This window comes from Rhinolophus sinicus, linkage group LG06, assembly GCF_036562045.2.
Source record: "Rhinolophus sinicus isolate RSC01 linkage group LG06, ASM3656204v1, whole genome shotgun sequence".
In the NCBI taxonomy this organism is placed as follows: Eukaryota; Metazoa; Chordata; class Mammalia; order Chiroptera; family Rhinolophidae; genus Rhinolophus; species Rhinolophus sinicus.
This window is the reverse complement of record NC_133756.1, coordinates 48740209-48758877: the sequence shown is the minus strand read 5'-3', so window position 1 is coordinate 48758877 and position 18669 is coordinate 48740209. Positions and strand designations below refer to the sequence as shown.

General features: G+C 35.9%; 1 protein-coding gene across 1 annotated transcript in view; it reads left to right on the top strand.

The window, feature by feature from the left end:
• ZNHIT6 (zinc finger HIT-type containing 6) overlaps positions 1 to 16640 on the top strand; it is a 60073-nt gene extending 43433 nt beyond the window's left edge. Inside the window, exons 9-10 of the mRNA XM_074335080.1 lie at positions 11658 to 11782; positions 15672 to 16640. Coding sequence (XP_074191181.1) covers positions 11658 to 11782; positions 15672 to 15712 — 166 coding nt within the window. The 3' untranslated portion in view covers positions 15713 to 16640. The remainder of the gene's footprint in view (positions 1 to 11657; positions 11783 to 15671) is intronic.
• Positions 16641 to 18669: the final 2029 nt, after the last annotated feature.

Below are 18669 nucleotides of genomic sequence, written 5' to 3'. Positions count from 1 at the left end.
CATTCTTCTAGAAAGAGGCGTAAGACCTTCGAGCCATTTTGCACTTTGTACTTTTCACCTTGTCTTATGTGGTTGGCCTCCATGATGAGTTTTCTGTATGTTCTCTCCTCTCCATTCTCCTGAGTACACTGTTGTTTATCAGTGTATACAGTGGAGCCTACCTCTTCCCTGCAACTGGATGTAAAGTTTTTATCCTTTGAGCCTCAAAAAATGTTTCGTACTGCAATCCTCTCTTATATTTTTCCCAGTAAAATGTATTTCATATGATGATAAAGACTGCCTTAGGCATCTTCATCTTTGTATTTCCTGCAGTGCTGATTAGCGACTTTCCCACAGTAGGAATTCAGTCTTAATTTTTTAGTAAGTAATGTACTGATTTGCTTAAATATTGTGTGCCTGCTGTGTGCTAGGTGTTGATACCATGGCTTAGACAACTTTTTCTGTAAATGGCCAAAGTAAATATATTTGGCTTTGTGGGTCATGCGGTCACAGTTGTCAACTCTGCCATTATAGCACATAAGCAGCTATAGACAATACATAAATGAAAGGGTATGACTGTGTTCCAGTAAGACTTTATTTACAAAAACAGTCAGTAGGCTGGATTTGGCCTGCTGACCATCGTTTGCCAGTCCCTGCTCTAAAGGATTTTTTTTTATTCATCACTTGTCACTTTATATCATTTAACTAGTTGGGAGCTTCAATTCTCAATATGTAAAAGAGAGAGGGAGGGAGGAAGGGGGGGAGAGAAAGCAATTGAAATTGAAATTATAACTACTGGGCAGGATACTTTAAATTTCTTTCAGAAAAAGTAGCAGGTACTCAGAGGACAGGCTATTTGATATGTGAATTTGGCCTAAAGTGTCAGTGGGTTAAAATTGATCAAGTCTGTATTTTTACAGTGCTAAGCCCTAGGGATACATAAGCATCTAAAAGGCTAGCCCTTAATGAGCTGAGAGTCTAGAAGGGGAGATAGGTGATACATGCTACAATAGATATATATTTAATATATAAGGCATAATAGTTACCCAACGGAAGGCATGAGCATCTTTGCATGGACACTCCAGACTTGTCGTTTTTGTTTTTGTTTTCAGTCTAGTTGTGGAGGGCACAGCTCAGCTCCAGGCTAAGTCGTTGTTTCTCACTGGCCCATGTGGGAATCGAACCAGCAATCTTGGTGTTAAGAGCATTGCGCTCTAACCACTGAGCAAACCAGCCTCCCACTTGTCATTTCTTGACGGAAGCATACACCAATTGCCTTTACTTCCAAAAATTGGCAAGAGTTTAAACTTTAAATCCAAGCCAAATTAAAGTATTGCCTAGGCTTTGATTTCATAAACATCACAGAAGATTATAACTCTTCCTGAGGGTACTACCCTATTATACGCGCACAGATTCTGTTAGTTGTTTACTACTGTGCTAGATGTAGTTAATAATTTTGGAACACTTTTTTTTTGAAAAGCAATCAGCAAAAGTATGAGCTATTTCTCTTGGATGATTTTATTTCCATGCTGAGAGGATTTTATTTTTTACACGAAGATTGCTTTACTTTCTTTGGATCTGTAACATGAAGTATTTAAAAATAATTTACGGTGAAGTTAAGAGCTAAGATACTTTCTCTCATGCCTTTTTAGAGAAATTAATTTTGCTGATGTAAAGACTTCAGGTGACACCCACCTGACCTCTCTTTGGCTCTTACTAAACCGATCCACCAGCAAGCTAAGACCCTCTGCTACCTTAAGGCAGAGCTGACCTCCCAGTTCCTGCTACTCGCTCAGATTCTGACCTTCTAGACTCAACTGCCTGCAAGACGCCACCTCTCAGCCCTAGTCGATTCTAAGAGCCTGGTCTCTTGCCGGCCGTACCTCATAGTCCTGCCAAATCCCTCCTTGCTTTTCCCCTAGCCCATACCCCTAGTAGATTTCCAGCTCACCCTCAGAGATTCTGGTTTAGTCATTTGTTACATAAGACCTAGAAAACTACATTTTTCACATTCTCTGCCTCCTAGGGGACCCTGATAAAAGCATCCCTGGGACCACACTTTGGGAAACACTGGCCAGGATGGTAAACACCTTGAGGACATTTTTGGATTGATTGCATACAGTGTCTCTAACATGTGTTCTATGTAATAAGTGTTTGGTGGATGTTTATTCAGCTGAGTTGTTGAAGTTTTATAAAGAAATATGTCATTTGATATTAGGATAGATTTTTTTTAAATCAGATTTTTACATCCTGAAAGATATTAGTCTGCACCCTTGGCCTAATTGAACTAGAAATGGAACATTAAATGATATAGTTTCAGACTTATAGAGAATAATTGAAAAATATGCTTTGAGGTTATTCTAAATAGGAAATGTATATGTAATAAATATTTAAAAGATTATTTAAAAATGTCCTGCCATTAGAAAACAATATCTTGGAAGTTAAGATTATTTTTATAATAATGATACAGAATTAAATATATATCAGAGAACATTAAAGGAATTCCAGAATTCCTAAGAATGATAGTAACTACTTTCAGATGCCTTGTCTTACGTGAGTAGCCAAAGATCACTGTTGCCTTTTAGTTAGATCCCTTGAAAATAACTGAAGAATGAAGGATTAGTTAATAAAAACACTGTGCTGTCTAGATGGGATTACTTAAGCTTCCTCTTGTTTTCCTTTTGGAATTTGGTTCTGTTAATAAATACTACAGAAAAAAAAGGGGGAGAAATTACTTAATCTAAGAATCAGTAGTAAACAGTCTTGCGTGTAGTAAAAGATACCATCATCAGTGCTCACCTATCACATTAAGAGATGCATTTCCAATAAAATTTTATTTTAGGAAAACAGTATGGAGATTCCTCAAAAAATTAAACTATAAACCCAGCAATTCTATTTCTGGGTATTTATCTGAAGAAAATAAAAACAATAATTTAAAAAGACATAAGCACCCCTGTGTTCATTGCAGCATTATTTACAATAGCCAAGATATGCAAGCAACATAAGTGTCCACCGATAGATGATGAGTGGATAAAGAAGAGGTGATACATGTGTGTATATGTATCTGTATAATGGAGTATTACTCAGCCATAAAAAAGAATGAAATTTTGCCATTTGTGACAACATGGATGGACCTAGAGGGTGTTAGTGAAATAAAGTGAACAGAGAAAGATAAATGCTGTATGATTTTACTTATATGTGGAACCTGAAAAACAAAACAAATGAGCAAACAAAACAGAAATAGACTGATAGATACAGAGAACAAACTGATGGTTGCCAGAGGGGAGGGGGATGAGGGGATGGGCAAAAACGGTGAAGGGGATTAAGACCCACAAACTTCCAGTTAAAAAATAAGTGACAGGAATATGATATACAGCATAGGGGAATGTAGTCAATAATATCCTACCTCTGTACAGTGACATACGGTTATTAGACTGATCGTTGTAATCACTTCATAAGTTATATAAATGTCAAATCACTAGGTTGTACCTCTGAAACTAATATAATATTCTATGTAAACTACAATTTAGAATTAATTTAAAAAATTTACTTTAAATGTAATGTGTGTGTTTTGATCAATTTTATACTAATAGTTAAAATTATTCAATTCAGAAGAAATTTTAACATTTAAAGCTTTAAAGTCATAGGTTAAAAATTAAGTTTTTAGCTGACATACATATTTGTTACAGATAAATATGATTGGGTAATCAGTAAAAGATTTTCAAGCATAAATGTATTATTTAGAATAAAATTCTGTGGAGAATTGGAATAGAAATACAAGTTCAAGGAGAAAAGGAAACCTTATTAGATCTCTAAATGTTAAGGAAGAGCTTATATATACATACACATATATAGCTTGTAACTGTTTCATTTTAAATAATCAGTATTTACATTATACCATAAATTATATTCTTTGCATCTGTTTAAACTTGTGAGTAAAGATTGTAAGTTAAATTATATATGTCTATTTTAAAATGTACAAAAATATCATTGTTTTTCAAAATTATTTCAGGTTATATATATGCAAAAAAATATGAAGACCTGAATAAGTTTTCTCAAACACACACAAAACATGTTTGTTGCAAGGTTGAGTTAAAATCAAGGTTAAATCTAGCGACTAATAGATGACTTTATGAAGCATAATAGGTAGTAATGACAAGCTCTTATTGAGTGCCTTCTACTGTTTTTTTAGGTACCATGTTAAGCATTTTATGTACATTATGGTTGTTACATTATACATTATAAGTGTGTTATGATTGCATAGAGAGCCCTGCCTGTATCTTTGTAACCGCTAACTGGTGGAAACTAGATCCAAAGCTAGGCCTGCCTGCCTCCAGACCCTTGGTATGTTCCTTGCAATACAAAACCTGCCCCTCAGGGCCGTAAATGCCCATAATGCATGTTCTTTGTTTTGCATTTTTGGGATTGTTGATTGTTTTTCAATATTAGAGTCATGATCAGGATGAGTACATCTCAAAATGGTATTAACCTTTGTCCACATTTTGGATCTAGACTCTAGAATGAAGGAAGCAAGGGATCATTTGATGATTAGAAAATGTTAGAATCAACTTGCAGAGTGTCCTCACATACAAAGGATATCTGTAGCGAGGGGTGTTAAATGTTTTTATCAGCTCAAAGATGACACATCAGTGATGGAATGGGTTTCATGTATGGCATTCTGCTTGAAGCAATTGAATGTAACATCAAGTTGAGAGTTCAAATATATTTCCCAAGTTTTTAGAGAAAACTGTCATTTTATATTTCACATAATTCCCTTAACCAAAATAGTATTTATTTGAAATGATAGCATCACTGTGGAAATTGTAGGTTTATAATCTGCTAAGAATTTGACCATCACATCATTTTGGATCTATTCTTTAGTTAATCTACTAAATTTCCCACTCTGGTTATGTTGCATAACAGTTTGTAGCCAACTATATATACTCTTCAGATGGAATAATGATATGATTACTTGAAATTTCTAGGTAAATTCAGGTATTTCATTTTAGCCAAAGAGCTTCAACCTCTCCAACCAGACCTGTCACTATAATTTATCATAAGTATCAAAACTGTGAATGCTATGTGTATTCCCATATCCACTCTCTGCTCAGTCCTGTAGACCCCTAGCTTATTTCTGACTATCTACCTTGTACGGATACTTTCTAACTAGACAGTCTTCGTCTTTTCACCTCTAGTGAATACCTAATAGTCCACCATTGTATTCCCACTGCTTAGCAGGTGTCTGGTACATGGTAGGCCTCAGTAAGTATGTGTTCAGTGAGGACTAAGTGAGCAAGCACACAGGTGAGTAAGGGAATTCAATAAATCTGCTTTATAGTCCCAACTCTTCATCTCCTCAAGTGACTCTGAGTAAAATACATCTCAGAGCTTCAGTGCCCTCACCTGAAAGACAAAAAAAAGGCTAGAGTAGTTCTTGCTAGGTCTAAAATAATATAAGTCTGTGATATAGTTAACTCATTTAACCTTTAAGCAAAAGTTTCTCTGATGAACCTAATATTTTACAAAGCAATACTTCCCAATAAAGATTGAGGTGTAAATCTGTACTGATCAGACTCTTGCATTCAGTTTAGCACCAGAGGAGACATATATTTGTTAACAAGAGTAAGGCTAATTAAAATTCCCTATGTTAATTAGGAGAAAATCCATGGAGGAAAAGGGAAAATCCATGGAGAAAACCAATTGAGGGGGTAACGAGGCTTAGCAAATAAAGTGCCTGTATATTGAAGGCACTGTGCAGCCTCAGAGAACAATTGGAGGTAGATAAGGCACAAGAGAGAATGTTTACTGGGTATCTACTTTAGATTTCTATTGTGACACTCATCCTAATAAAATGTGGTACGTGTTTATTTGACTGGCACCCCCATTAAACTGTGAGATTTATTTCTATGAACTTCCGTTACCTAGCAGACTACCTGTACGTGGTGGACCCTAAATAAATATTTGAGGAATTAATTGATGAATGAATGCCAGGCACTGGGTTTATAACATGTTCACATGCATTAGTTCTAATGAAGTGCATAATATATATATGTATTACAAGATAGGAATCTTTAGCGCTGAGAAATTGACTTACTCGAAGAAACCAAGTTACAGCTACCAAGCCAGGATTTGTACTCAGTGCTGTTTGTCTACAAAGTTTATGCTTTTTCTGCTAACTAGTCTTGTCACAGATCATGAACATAATTCCTGATAAATGTGTCGTTTCCCTGCTAGAGGTGCTAAATTACCTTTGGAGTGTAAAAATCTTACCTGATATTAGTTTGGCAAGTTACACTTTAGAAACATTTTCACCTATTACATTTAATCTTCACCAGTTTTCCTCCATTGTTGTACTTATGAGGAAAACTGAGTACTGTTGAGGAGTCACAGCTCGTAAGGACCAGTGATGAGATTGGAACCCAAGCCTTCTGGATTTAAAAGTAGCTTACCAGTGAGGATAAGAAAAGAACAAATGGTATCTAGAACAAATAAGAGCCTTCTAAGGTCCTCTTTAAGGCATGTTTTAAAATGTATAATTGGTCACTTTATTTTACCACATCACAAAGCTTTCATATCATGGATAGACTAGGGTCATTCACCAGTACAGTTCGGAACTGCTGAGCTTTCTGAATGGAGGCGTATGTCTGCACTCACCAACTCATGACTGGTGCCCCATGTGTTCCTTGTCTACGTGGATGCATTAAAGCCCCAAAACAAAGTGCAGCAAACCACTAATTTAATTACTGTAATTTTTTAAATATGAAATCTAAAAGATTAGATAAGAAAAAATTTAACTTGGACAAGATCTGTTTCTCATGTGACAGGCAGTGTGAGTTGCAAAAATTGTCAACACAAGTGTTATTTGAAGAAATTTTAAATAATACCTCTTTCTTCTAAACAGAAGACTTAAAACTGACCCCTGTGCTTAGTTTGTTTTTATATATTTTAGTTTGAGTTATGTATCTTTTTTTTCCCTATTCTGGGTCTTCATTAACAATCTGTTTTCTCCCATTTCATTTGTATTTTGAAAGCTAATTTGGTCACTTAATCCATTCTCTTCCTACTCTTAAAGTGAGTTTAGTACTTTTAAGATTGTGTAATTTTAAAGGAATTTTATATGTGTGAATCTAAAACATTTAGTTTACAGTTGATTTGGGAACCTTACTGAATTCAGTTATGCCACGATGAGCCATACTTTAAAAACCTTTAGCTATCAGATAACATTAAACTGATTTTTTTTTTTTTAAAGAGCCATAGATTTAACTTTGTACATTTGGAATCAGTTAATTGTACTTTTAACCCAGAAACCTAGATTAAGAAATAAATATGACTATTAAGAATGTAGTTAAGTGTTACCTTTGGCAGATAAATATCAAAACTTAGCGACTTTTAGAGCTGGGGAGATCTTAGTGGTCACCCCATCCAGTGACCTTATTTTATGGTAGAAAAGTTCTGTAACGTAGGGACTTGTATTGTTAAATTTGGAGAATATTCAAATTTGGTTTCAATATTTTTTAGGGGATGGAAAGGGGAGATTATCTTTAAGAGGTGTCAGTGATCAGATGGAAAATAAAGTAGCTTGTGACTTTAAAAAAATTCTGTCTTCTTTTGAGTTATGAGAAATTTTTTTTAAAAATCCTAAATTGCTAATAAAGTGCAGAGAAAGAAGTTCAAGAACGTGGCCAGTTTCTTTGAAAGTTAGTAACAGAGCCAAGATTAAAAGCATACCCTTGAGTTGGAGACAGCTTTTATTTATATGTCAGTCACTGTAACACCTGTTTAGCCTGCTGAGCCTTGCTGCGCTTGTCATGCCCCTGTGAGCGGCCTGGAGCAGGGTCAGCGAGCAAGCTTGTGAGGGTAAGCAAGTGAAATAACAAGAGGAAATGTCTGAGAGGGTCCCGAAGGCTAAGAGAGAGACAAATGTTGGTGTCTTAATTCTTCCCAACCTAAGTAGTTTGTCTTATGGTAGCAGAGCCATTCTACTAATGGAAACACCAGAGTGTGTGAAAATTTCAAAAAGATACAGCAGTCTCTTAGGATTCAGTGACTTAATGGCTTGCAAAGGAGCTAAAGCCTAAATGTTTTAGGCGGTGCCAAGCTGGACTGTACAACTTGCCTCAAAATAATGGAAACAGAAACATTCGAAGTACTATTATCCTCTTGGAAGTAAATGTGATATCAAATAATGGTTTAAAGTTTGTGCTGAAAGTTGCAAGGCTACATTTAAAATGCAAAATGCATAAAAAGGCAAATATGTGTTTCAGTACTCACACAATAAGTGGCATTCTTTGTTAGAAGTTCAATGACTTTGTCCTGAGCTCAAGTTTCTATAAGAACGTGTTGTTACTTTAGGTAAATACAAATGTAAAACAGTGTTCATGGCTTAAGTAAATGAGCGAATAGTTTCTGTGTTTTATAATTTAGCCCTCACAATAACTTTAAAGTGATAACTGTCATTATCTCCATTTTCAAGCATGGAAACTAGGGGTTAGAGAAGTTAAGTAGCTTGTCCAGAATCCTAGACCCGTAAGTGATGGAGCCAAGACTTTAACTCAAAGAGCTGGACTCCAAACCCAAGCAATCACTAAAAGTTACTGTTCCATTTAATTAAATTCCAAGTCCACAAAATGTTACTCCCATATGTGTTCGATAGCCTTCCTTTATAAACAGTTTACATAGTTTACTTTTCAATCATTGGCTAATTTTAATAGTCGACTAAGAGTAACCACTAGTGGGGCCGGCCTGGTGGCTCAGGCTGTTAGAGCTCCATGCTCCTAACTCCAAAGGCTGCCGGTTCGATTCCCACATGGGCCAGTGGGCTCTCAACCACAAGGTTGCCAGTTCAATTCCTCGACTCCCGCAAGGGATGGTGGGCAGCGCCCCCTGCAACTAAAATTGAACACGGCACCTTGAACTGAGCTACCGCGGAGCTCCCGGATGGCTCAGTTGGTTGGAGCATGTCCTCTGAACCACAAGGTTGCCAGTTCGACTCCCGCAAGGGATGGTGGGCTGTGCCCCTGCAACTAGCAACGGCAACTGGACCTGGAGCTGAGCTGCACCCTCCACAACTAAGACTGAAAGGACAACAACTTGAAGCTGAACAGCACCCTCCACAACTAAGATTGAAAGGACAACAACTTGACTTAAAAAAAATAAATAAACAAATAAATGAAAAAAAAAAAAAAGAGTAACCACTAGTAGTAGAAAAATCAAAGAAACTCAGAATTTCAACTAAAAGATTACCAAGTGAAGTCTGGCTTCTTTAATTAACAGAAAGCTGAGGCCTAGAAGCTTACTGACAATAAAGCAATATTGCCTTGATTAGAAGTTTGCAACATTTTAGGGTAAACACTAAATAAAATTCACTGCTTCTAACCAAACCACAAAACATACCAGATTTTCATTGCATTTGGACAAAATGTTTTTAAAATAATTCATTATAAATTCTTATAAATATTTGCATCCTCAGTGCTTTATACAGTGCCTGCTTGGCATATGACATAGGGACCAAATGTGGTTTTTTTTAATTTAGGGAGTGTAATCATTATAGTCTTAAGATTGAAATAATATATAACTTATTACATAGTTATTTTTAAGTATCTCTAAATGTTCCTCTGCTGAGAACATATTTTATACTGTATCAGCAATAATATTAGGCACTGGTAACTGTGTGGCTTTTGAAGAATTTTTTTTTAATTGCTCCTACTTTGGAAACCTAGAGAAACCTAATGAAGATTTTAATATTATAAAAGGAAATAAAATACCTAAAACATTAAGTATACACTGAAAACTATCAAAAACTGAAATAAGTAGAAAACATTCCCTTATTTGGCAAATTTCTCTTAGAAGCCTTATAATTCAGTTTAAATGCACAGAAGCTAAGTTACTGCAAGTGTTTGTAGTATACCATTTGAAAAGTTCCTGTATGAGAATTCAAGTCTTGTTTTCTCCTAAGAAAAACTTAGTTATACCCCTTTATATTTTACTTGGTAAGTTAATCTTATACTTTGATATCTAATTCAATCTCATTTTTCTCTTTTGTGTAATTACTGCTAACTTTAAAAACAATACTGCTTATTTCAAAGGGAAATGATGTTTAAAAGATGTGAAGCATTTAGTCTTTGAATGCTGGAACCACTTTTAAAGGATTGTAAGCACATCTGTGTTACACACTACATGGGGGAAAGAATGTATACGTCTGTGGCCTATCCGCGCTTGGGTTCCTGGTTTAGGAAAACTGAGTATGTGGCATTTCAAGCTTCTTTTCAACAAAAAATATTCTGTGATTCTAAAATGAAGAATTTAATTCCAGGGGTGGTGTTTGTGGTCAGGCAATCATCAGTAAAGTCTTGGTTTTACAGTTGTTCTCTCACTTGTCACCTACTTCTTAAAAAGACATCAGTTCTTACAGTGGGCTTTGCATTTTGCTTGACTTTGCGTTTTGTTAAGCACTTCTGTTTTCCCTTATTTTACAACTGTCACATGGGAAATACTTAGGACACAAATCCCTGCGTCAGGAGTTCTTAGGAAGTGTGCGGCATGTCTCCATCAGCTCCAAGTTATGGAGCAAATAATTTGTTACTAATTAAGAGACACCAAAGTTTGTGAATGATTTGGTCTTAAAACAATTACAGCAGATTCAGACGTTACCCCAGCAAACACCTCGCTCTTGGTCACGTTTATTCCAGTGTGCTTTTCTGAGCGGGAGTGAGAAGGATGGAGTTGCAGCTGTCAGGCTGGGTACCCCTGGGGACACGTGTTGTGCCTGTGACGGTCATCTGTCACGGGTGGACATGGAGAAGAAAAGTTGTGCTGCACCGGTGGGCACATCCTCTACTTTTTCCTCTTTGAAATGACGTGACAGTCACCTGCCAACACAGTCCCATAACCTCCTTGTGAGCTAACTGAAATTCCACCCCTTTCTCTCCTAGTTCAGAAAACAGGCAAAGGAGAATGTTAGGGGAATGCATCTTTAATCGACTCTTTTTTTTTTTTAAGTGATGACTTGAGCATTTCATACCTTAAAGAATATAAGCATCTAATTACTTGGTGGTGACAACTATGTCATGCTATCGGTAAACTCCGTGTTTCTTAAAATTTGTGCTTTTGCCTCATTCAGAAACCCAAACCTGTTTTTGTTTTAAATTTCAAAATAGAGGAAAGCAAACATAATTGGATGTCAATGTAAATTTCTGGAAACTATGGTTAGAATGAACTTTTTATAGAAGTATTTTGTAGCCAGTTATTTTACTGCCATACTTTACTAGAAGTTGTTTATCATGAAATAGTGTTTGTTTTTCTTTTAAGGCTCAAACTAAGTGTATTTGAGGAATTTGAATTTAGGTAGTCATTGTTTTATCCAAGAAAATTTTATGATACATTAAACATAGATATTATGTAAAAGTTAGCCTTTATTCCTTACTTGATGTGAAAATGAATGACTTATTCTAGAGCTTTCCTAATGTCAAATTATTTTACATACTTTTGATTTAGCTTAGAGCCTCTATAATAATAGCTCTTAACCTGTGTTTTTTTCTTAGAGGTGTTAAACTTACTACATTATAAGGATATAACTACTGAATTAATGCATCACAATTATAAAAAAGTTAATGTATGGGACTCTGTTATATTTGTAATTTTTAATAAATGATTTTTGCTTGTTTTTTTATTATTATAAGATATTATGAACTGGATCCTCACAAAAGCCTCCTTGACAATTTGAGGAACAAAGTGATCATTGAGTACCCAACGTTACATGTGGTTTTGAAAGAATCCAGTAATGACATAAAAGTTCTTCACCAAGGTAAGTGTGAATTTGTTCCTGTAATGCTCAGAGTTACTCTAGTGAAACTGAAGCAATTAGGACTGTCTTGATTTCTGTATGTGTTTTCCCACTGTACTTACACTCTTAACTGAATTTACTGTATAGCTATAGTTAGTACTGTAAACAACCAAATGAATGAGCTGCTACCTCTGTCCTGTTTGAGAGCATGTAAGCTTATACTATCAATTTAAAATGAATGAACCAGTTTGAATGTCTGGCTATGAAAGGACATTCTCTGCCTTATTGGAGTTCTGTGTGTTTTTGTCTTCTTTTAGGCCAATAGTCTTTAAGTAACAGTCTGTCCTGATCAGATAAATTTACTTCCTAGTTAGAACTTTCTTTAGAGATTCCTAAATTGAGGGATTGCAAACGTTTTTAGTATCTTATAGAAAGGGAAATGCTGCAACGGATATTATGTTTAAAATTTGGACTGCATTTAGAATAATGTGCCATAAGGCTCAAGCATAATTGCCTTGACCCTTTATCTCCTTTATTTTTAAACCCACTGTTTTTATTTTCTTTGATTTTGTTTCCTTCGCATTTTAGTGATTCTTTAAAAATATATACTTTTCCCTCTTTGTTGAGTAGTGGAGTTGGGAAGAAGTATTAAAACCAGAAATGGTGTGTCTGAAAGTTTAGTATATAAAATGACTTATCCATATTTACAACTACTGATTGAAGTAAGCTAATTGTGTTTCTGAATGCAGAGTCTAGAGGCTGAATGAAATCCAGAAATTACTTTTAAAAAGGGAGAGAGGTTACTTACCTTAAGTCAAAACCATTAGATACCACTTTCAGCTAAGAATTATAGGTGCAGGCCAAGTTTCATTGTAACAAACTCCAGAGGACCATAAAAATCTTTGGATTGGATTTAACTCTGTTTTTTAAGAAAATATTTGAAATATGTGGTTCAGGTTTTATTGTTATGCCAGCATTATAGACTATAGCAGGCAGTAACCTTTGTTGTAAGATATTCTCTATATGTACATGTAATATCTTTTTTTCTTGGCAAAAGTCAATAATAAAAAGTTTTTTTTCCAAGTGGCCAAAATTTTATCAGTGCCACAATTTGAAACTAGATAGTTAATTAACAAACATGAAGTTTCTAATAATCAATTATAGGTTTCTAAATCTTGAGGTTAATTCTTGACTTTATAGTCTTCTCAATTTGAGAAAATATCCAACTTTATTTTCTCAAATTAGATTAGAAATTTCAGTTTTAAACGACCAGTTCCACTTTTTTTAAAGCTGTGTAAAACCTGACTTTTTCCTTAATATAATTCACATAGCTCTCTCTCTAAAGGTTGGTTTCAGGGAAAGTTGTTTAGTAATGTGGATTACTAGCCAGGGCAAACATTGTCTGTGTAAATAAACACGGCACACACAGCTCCTCTTTCACCTTGTTTAGGAATGCACATTGGAGTAAGGCTTCCTGTAACGAAGCGAAAAGAAAGGGCTACTTTTATAGTGCACTTGGAAACTTCTTAAGTAAAATTTCTATTTTTCAGTTGGGTATATGATGTTGGGTGTATTTACAGGAAGCACGAGTGACTTGTGCTTTCAGCATGGAGGATCATTTAGAGCTGCTGTAGCAAAGAACCAAAGAGGATCTGGCAGGATTTTAAGGCCCATACCAGTGTTGTCACACCATAAATACACGTACCTTAAAAATAATGGCAGTTCTTCCTATACATGCATTTCTTTGTGTGAGCGCGTCAAGGTATCTGGTTTTTGTTGTTGTTGTTGTTTTGTTTTGTTTGTTTTTTTGTACCTTCTCACAGCATTGGCTATTCTGCAGGGTGGTCTCTTAATGCAGGAGGAGGCTTATATAAGAACAGGGCATTTTCTTTGGAAAGCCTTGAAATTCTTTCTCTCTGTGGAGCCAAAAGGTTGGATTTTAATCTTGAGTTCATAGCACAAGGTGTCTCTCTTCTAGTTTTGGGAAATGTGTTTCTGGGCTGGCATTCAATAGTTTTCACAGTTGATGGTTGTTATAATGTTTGCTGTGATTGTAGATTGCCATAATTTATTTTTTCAAAAGTCTGCCTATATTGATGGGCAGTAGGCAAGTTTTGTTTGTTTGTTTGCTTTTTGAGGAATGCCAAAGGTTGACTGTAATAGGTTGAACAATTAAGGGGGCCCATTAGATTGGAGATGAAGAGTGTTGATCCCCGTCTTTGCATGTATCAATCCAGTGTGAAGCGTTCAAAATGGTCTTATTTGCTTCACAGGTGCTCATTTGCCAAAATTAACTAGTCAGTTAAATGACTCAATAAAAGCATGCTGCTTTTCAGTCTAAGGAAAAAAAGAATGGAGCCCTACTAAAAGAAGAAAACGGGGCAACTTCAGTAAGCAAAGAAAGGGAAAGTCTTCCCCAAACTGCAATGCCAAATAGTACAAAGCCCCATTAATTTAAAAATACCAGCAAAATATATTTCTCTGTCAATCTAAGATAACTCAAAATTAGAAAATGTCTCTGCCTTTGAGAAGCAATCCAACCCAAAATTGATTACTTGAATTAGTAAAAACACTTGGCATAGCAGCTACGCATACATCAGTCTATTGTTAGGCCAGTGAATCTTTTCATCCATTCTCCCTCCCTCTCCCCTCCCCTCGTTCCTCCTTACCCCTCTTTTTCTTCCTTTCTCTTTCAGGGTGTGTGTGTGTGGTAGTGGGGTGGGGTATGGGGATGGATCTCAGGCACAGGAACACAGATGTAGACGTTACGGTGCAGAGGGTACTATATAGTAGGGTTTGCATAAAGTGCAGAAAAAGCCAGAAGAGAAAACAACTAACTTGTAATATCATGGAGACGCTTGCGGGACTCTACTAGGGTTTATAAAATTCCACGAGGATTGGGACATATCTTGGATGGAAGCTATTTCAAGGCCTTACTCAGTAAACACCAGTTTGATTGCTGGTACAATCTTAAATTTAGGTGCCATCGGCAAACCCTAAAGAACTTGGCGATTGGAATATGAGGCAAGATCCAGGTTTATGGTTCTAGCACCAGCTCTCTGGCATTTACTGTGCCTCTCTGAGCTTTATTTTTCTTGTCTGCACAATGGAGATAGATTGCTATAAGCCTCAAGCAAAATCATCTGTATTTAAACCTTAATTTTCTTAGTGTTTTTGTATATTATTTCCTTTAGCTTCACTGTACAATGAAATAAACAGAGCAATCGCTCTGGTTCTCATCTTGCAGATTTAAAAAGATAACTTTTTAAAAGATGGAGTGACTTGCATTTACATTGATTCAGCAAGCGTGGTGTACTGGTGGGATAGATACAGGGAGGAAAGGTTCCAGTCTCTTTCCTCAGGAACTGTCAGTTTAGTGAGTAATCATAGACTTGCTTGCTCTAGTCAAGACAGTTCTTTTACAGGAACACCATTTCTGCTCTGAGTCTTCTTTCGGGTGAGAGGAAGGAGATGGCGATTAGCTAGTCTTCTGTCAGCCCACATTCACTCAACATATACTGACCCTCAATTTTAAGTTTAAAAAAAATCATGGAAAAATGTATTGCAACCACACTTGGCTAGCCAATCTGATAATAGTGATCTATTCAGTGGTGCAAGGATGGGCTCATAACCACACTGTGAAGTGACCATTCCCAAGTCTTCCACACAATCAGGAAGGATGTTACCTCACAAAATATAATTGCCACTTTCAGACATCATTTCTCTATTTATTGTGGCCAGAATTGTATATCCCGGCTGCCTGAGACATGACATGGTTGGCCTGTCCCTGTGAGCAGTGCTGTTGGTATGCATCAGAAGGGAGGAGAGAAGAGGGGAAAACAGAGCAGGCTAAACAGAAACAGTATAAACACTTGACTGTATGTTTACTTATTTTTTTTTATTTTTTCAGTAAAAAGTGAATCTACCAAGAACATTGGCAATGAAAATTGAGCACTTCTGGAGGAAGAAAATTCCCAGCCAGTTGCAGAGGACTATGCATTGACTAGCTGTTGGATGATTGGGGTATTGTCAATGGGTGGTTGGAATTTTTGTTTCTCTGAAAAGGAATTAAACAATCTAATTTTTTTTCCAAAAACATGTGTTTTCTAGCCTCTCGAATTGAGTTACAAGACCCTTAATCCTACTCGCAACCCCTTTTTTGCACCTAATTGACATAGTGGTTATTTAATTCAGCCCTGCTGAGTTCTGTAGGCTGAAAATTTTTCTGTTGTTTAGTTTGATGAAAGACAAACCTAAGCATCACCTGTGTCCTGTGTCGGCCACAAAGTTGTCATTCTCTTCAGTGGAACCTCACTAAACAGAAAGGCTGTGGACACGTCTAGCCATCAGTTGCCCATTCTTGCCTTGGGATAACTTACTCTCTTGAGATGACTGAATGGGTCTTTTGTACTTGGGTAGGACCAGTACGATGTCCTGTGGAAAGGCTGAATATATGCTATTAACTACTATTTCTATATTCAGTGCAGAAAACCAGCGGCTCCACATTGTTGTTTGAACCCTCAGTGCTCCTAAATTTGGCTGTACTTGTTCCCACGGTGAGCTGTGTCTTACTATGAGCTCTGTGCCTTTCATCCCACTTCCATTCCATCTTGTCACTGCCATACAGGGCTCTTGTGTTGACCAGTTTTATGCTGTGTTTTGAAACATCTAGCAATAACTAAAGAAAAAACACTTGGAACTCTTCAGTGTTATTGGAATGTATATGTGTATTTCTGTATATACCTGGCCTAATTTATACCTTATGGCAGTTCGATACTTGGTGATCTCACATATTAAAATTAAATTTTCCTAGTTTTATTGGAATTTATAGTTATGAAATTGCAGCATGACTATAAGAGTAAAAGATTATTACATCTGGGTTGCATCTGTGTACTTAATGGTTAAGAAAACAAAGATAAACTTGGATATTAGTGAAATTCATTTTTAGTTTACAACTGGAATAAATTTTAGACCAAAAGGAAACCAGAGGCATTAATTAAAGGGACTTGGAAAGATTAGAAATACGAAAAGATAATGAGAAGATGAGCCTAGGAGAAGCTTGTAGAATACAAGTATGTATAACTTGGGGTAGAAATTGGAGAAGAGAATCCAAAGACAAAAATGCCACAAAGACCCTTGGTATAAAAGTAATAGTGGGAATGGAATTTACAGGAAGTAAGGCCTTGTGGTGTGAGAAATACAAATATGTCCTAAAGCAACTTCAGGAATCTCCTTCGTACAGTAAAATGTGTAGAATTATGTTTTTCACGATATTACTGGGGAGACAACTAAATGGGATTTCAAGGAATTCATATTTAATCTGAAAGGGAAATCTGTCTTCTTGAAACAGACAAGAAATAGGATGCATTGAATCAAAGTGTGAATAGTTGAATAGAATTGTTAGTGGGAAAGTGGGATAAAGTACACAGAAAGACATGTGATCTGAATATCAGGGTGGAGAGCAATTTCCTGACAGTGAAATCTGTTATGAGGTAGTCTCATTTCCAAGAAAAGCGCTGAGTTCCATCCCTTGTAGAACTTAAATTGAAAACTGGACACAAACCAATAGTCTCGTTCGTCTCTCTTTGGAGAGAAAAAGAAAACTGGACACAAACCAAAGGATTTATCCTGTGTTTTGTCATCTGCCCAAAAGGAAAAAGAAAGAAAGGAAAAAAAAAAATCCATATGAACTAATGCATCTTTGCCCTCTCTGTTGTCTGGAATTCTGTTAGACTTTTCAATTGTAGATTATTCCTTAGGAAAGAATTTCACTAGCAAAGTTCCCTTACATGTAACTGTCAGCTCATTTGATTAATATGCACATTTATTCCCACAAGATTTACAATAAACATGTGTTTTAGTGAATAACCATGTCAATTGTTTGGAGGGGGGTGAAATTGGAATAATTCACTGAGAGCCCTAGACATTTGTAGTATTAAGACCCAGTTTCTTTTTTTAGAGAACCTCTCCATTTTGGATTCTTGACAAATTCTGATGAATAAGCAAATTCTTTGACCCATGTTAAGTGTAACATCCTGCATTTTGTTCATGACTCACATTTTAAAAGGAGAAAAGCTCCACCTGGCCTTCTTTATTTTTTAAACAATGATTTCAAAGACAAGGTAAGCCTTTCATAATTGCTAATTATTACATATGGGATTAATAGGCATAAATTACAGTAAACAAAGCTTGCACCTGTTCATATTATAAATATAAATTAAAGAGAGTTAACTATAATTTCAAAACAGCTTAAATATAATTTAAATTTAACTATATAATTTAAATATAAAGATATTTAAGATTGCAAAGTATAGTTGAGCCAATTTGTTTTTCTGTAGCAAGTGGTGGGGTTCAGGTTCGCAATGTAGAGTAAAACTTGAGTTCACCACGTAACTATAATGTCAACAATTTCCTTTATACATTTTGTTTAATTTGGTTAACATATACAGTGTGTTCTACCTGATTTCATATTACTCGTTACATTTTAAGCAAAAATACCTAGTCTGCTTTTATTTACTCATACAATACTTCATTAAAATGTGTTAAATTTATTTTCAGGTAGGTATTGTGCACTTTTGATTATTAACCAATTGTTCTTCAGTTCCAAGTGACAAAAACTCAATTCAAATTAGTTTCGGCCCAAATGGCAATTTATTGGCTGGTATACAGGGACATCCACACATGACTGAGTCCAAACACCCAAAGAAGCCATCTTTCCATCTCCCATACTTGCATCTGATTTTTTTTTGTCCTGGATTGATTTTCTCATCCAGGCAGACTCTTTCTTGGGGGATCTCTTTGGGGTGGGAGACAGTGAGATGAAGATGGTAGATGACCGCTGTAAGTTTCAGCTTATATCATCATAGCCAAAGCATGGTAGCAAGTTATGTAAAATCTGGGGGAAGAAC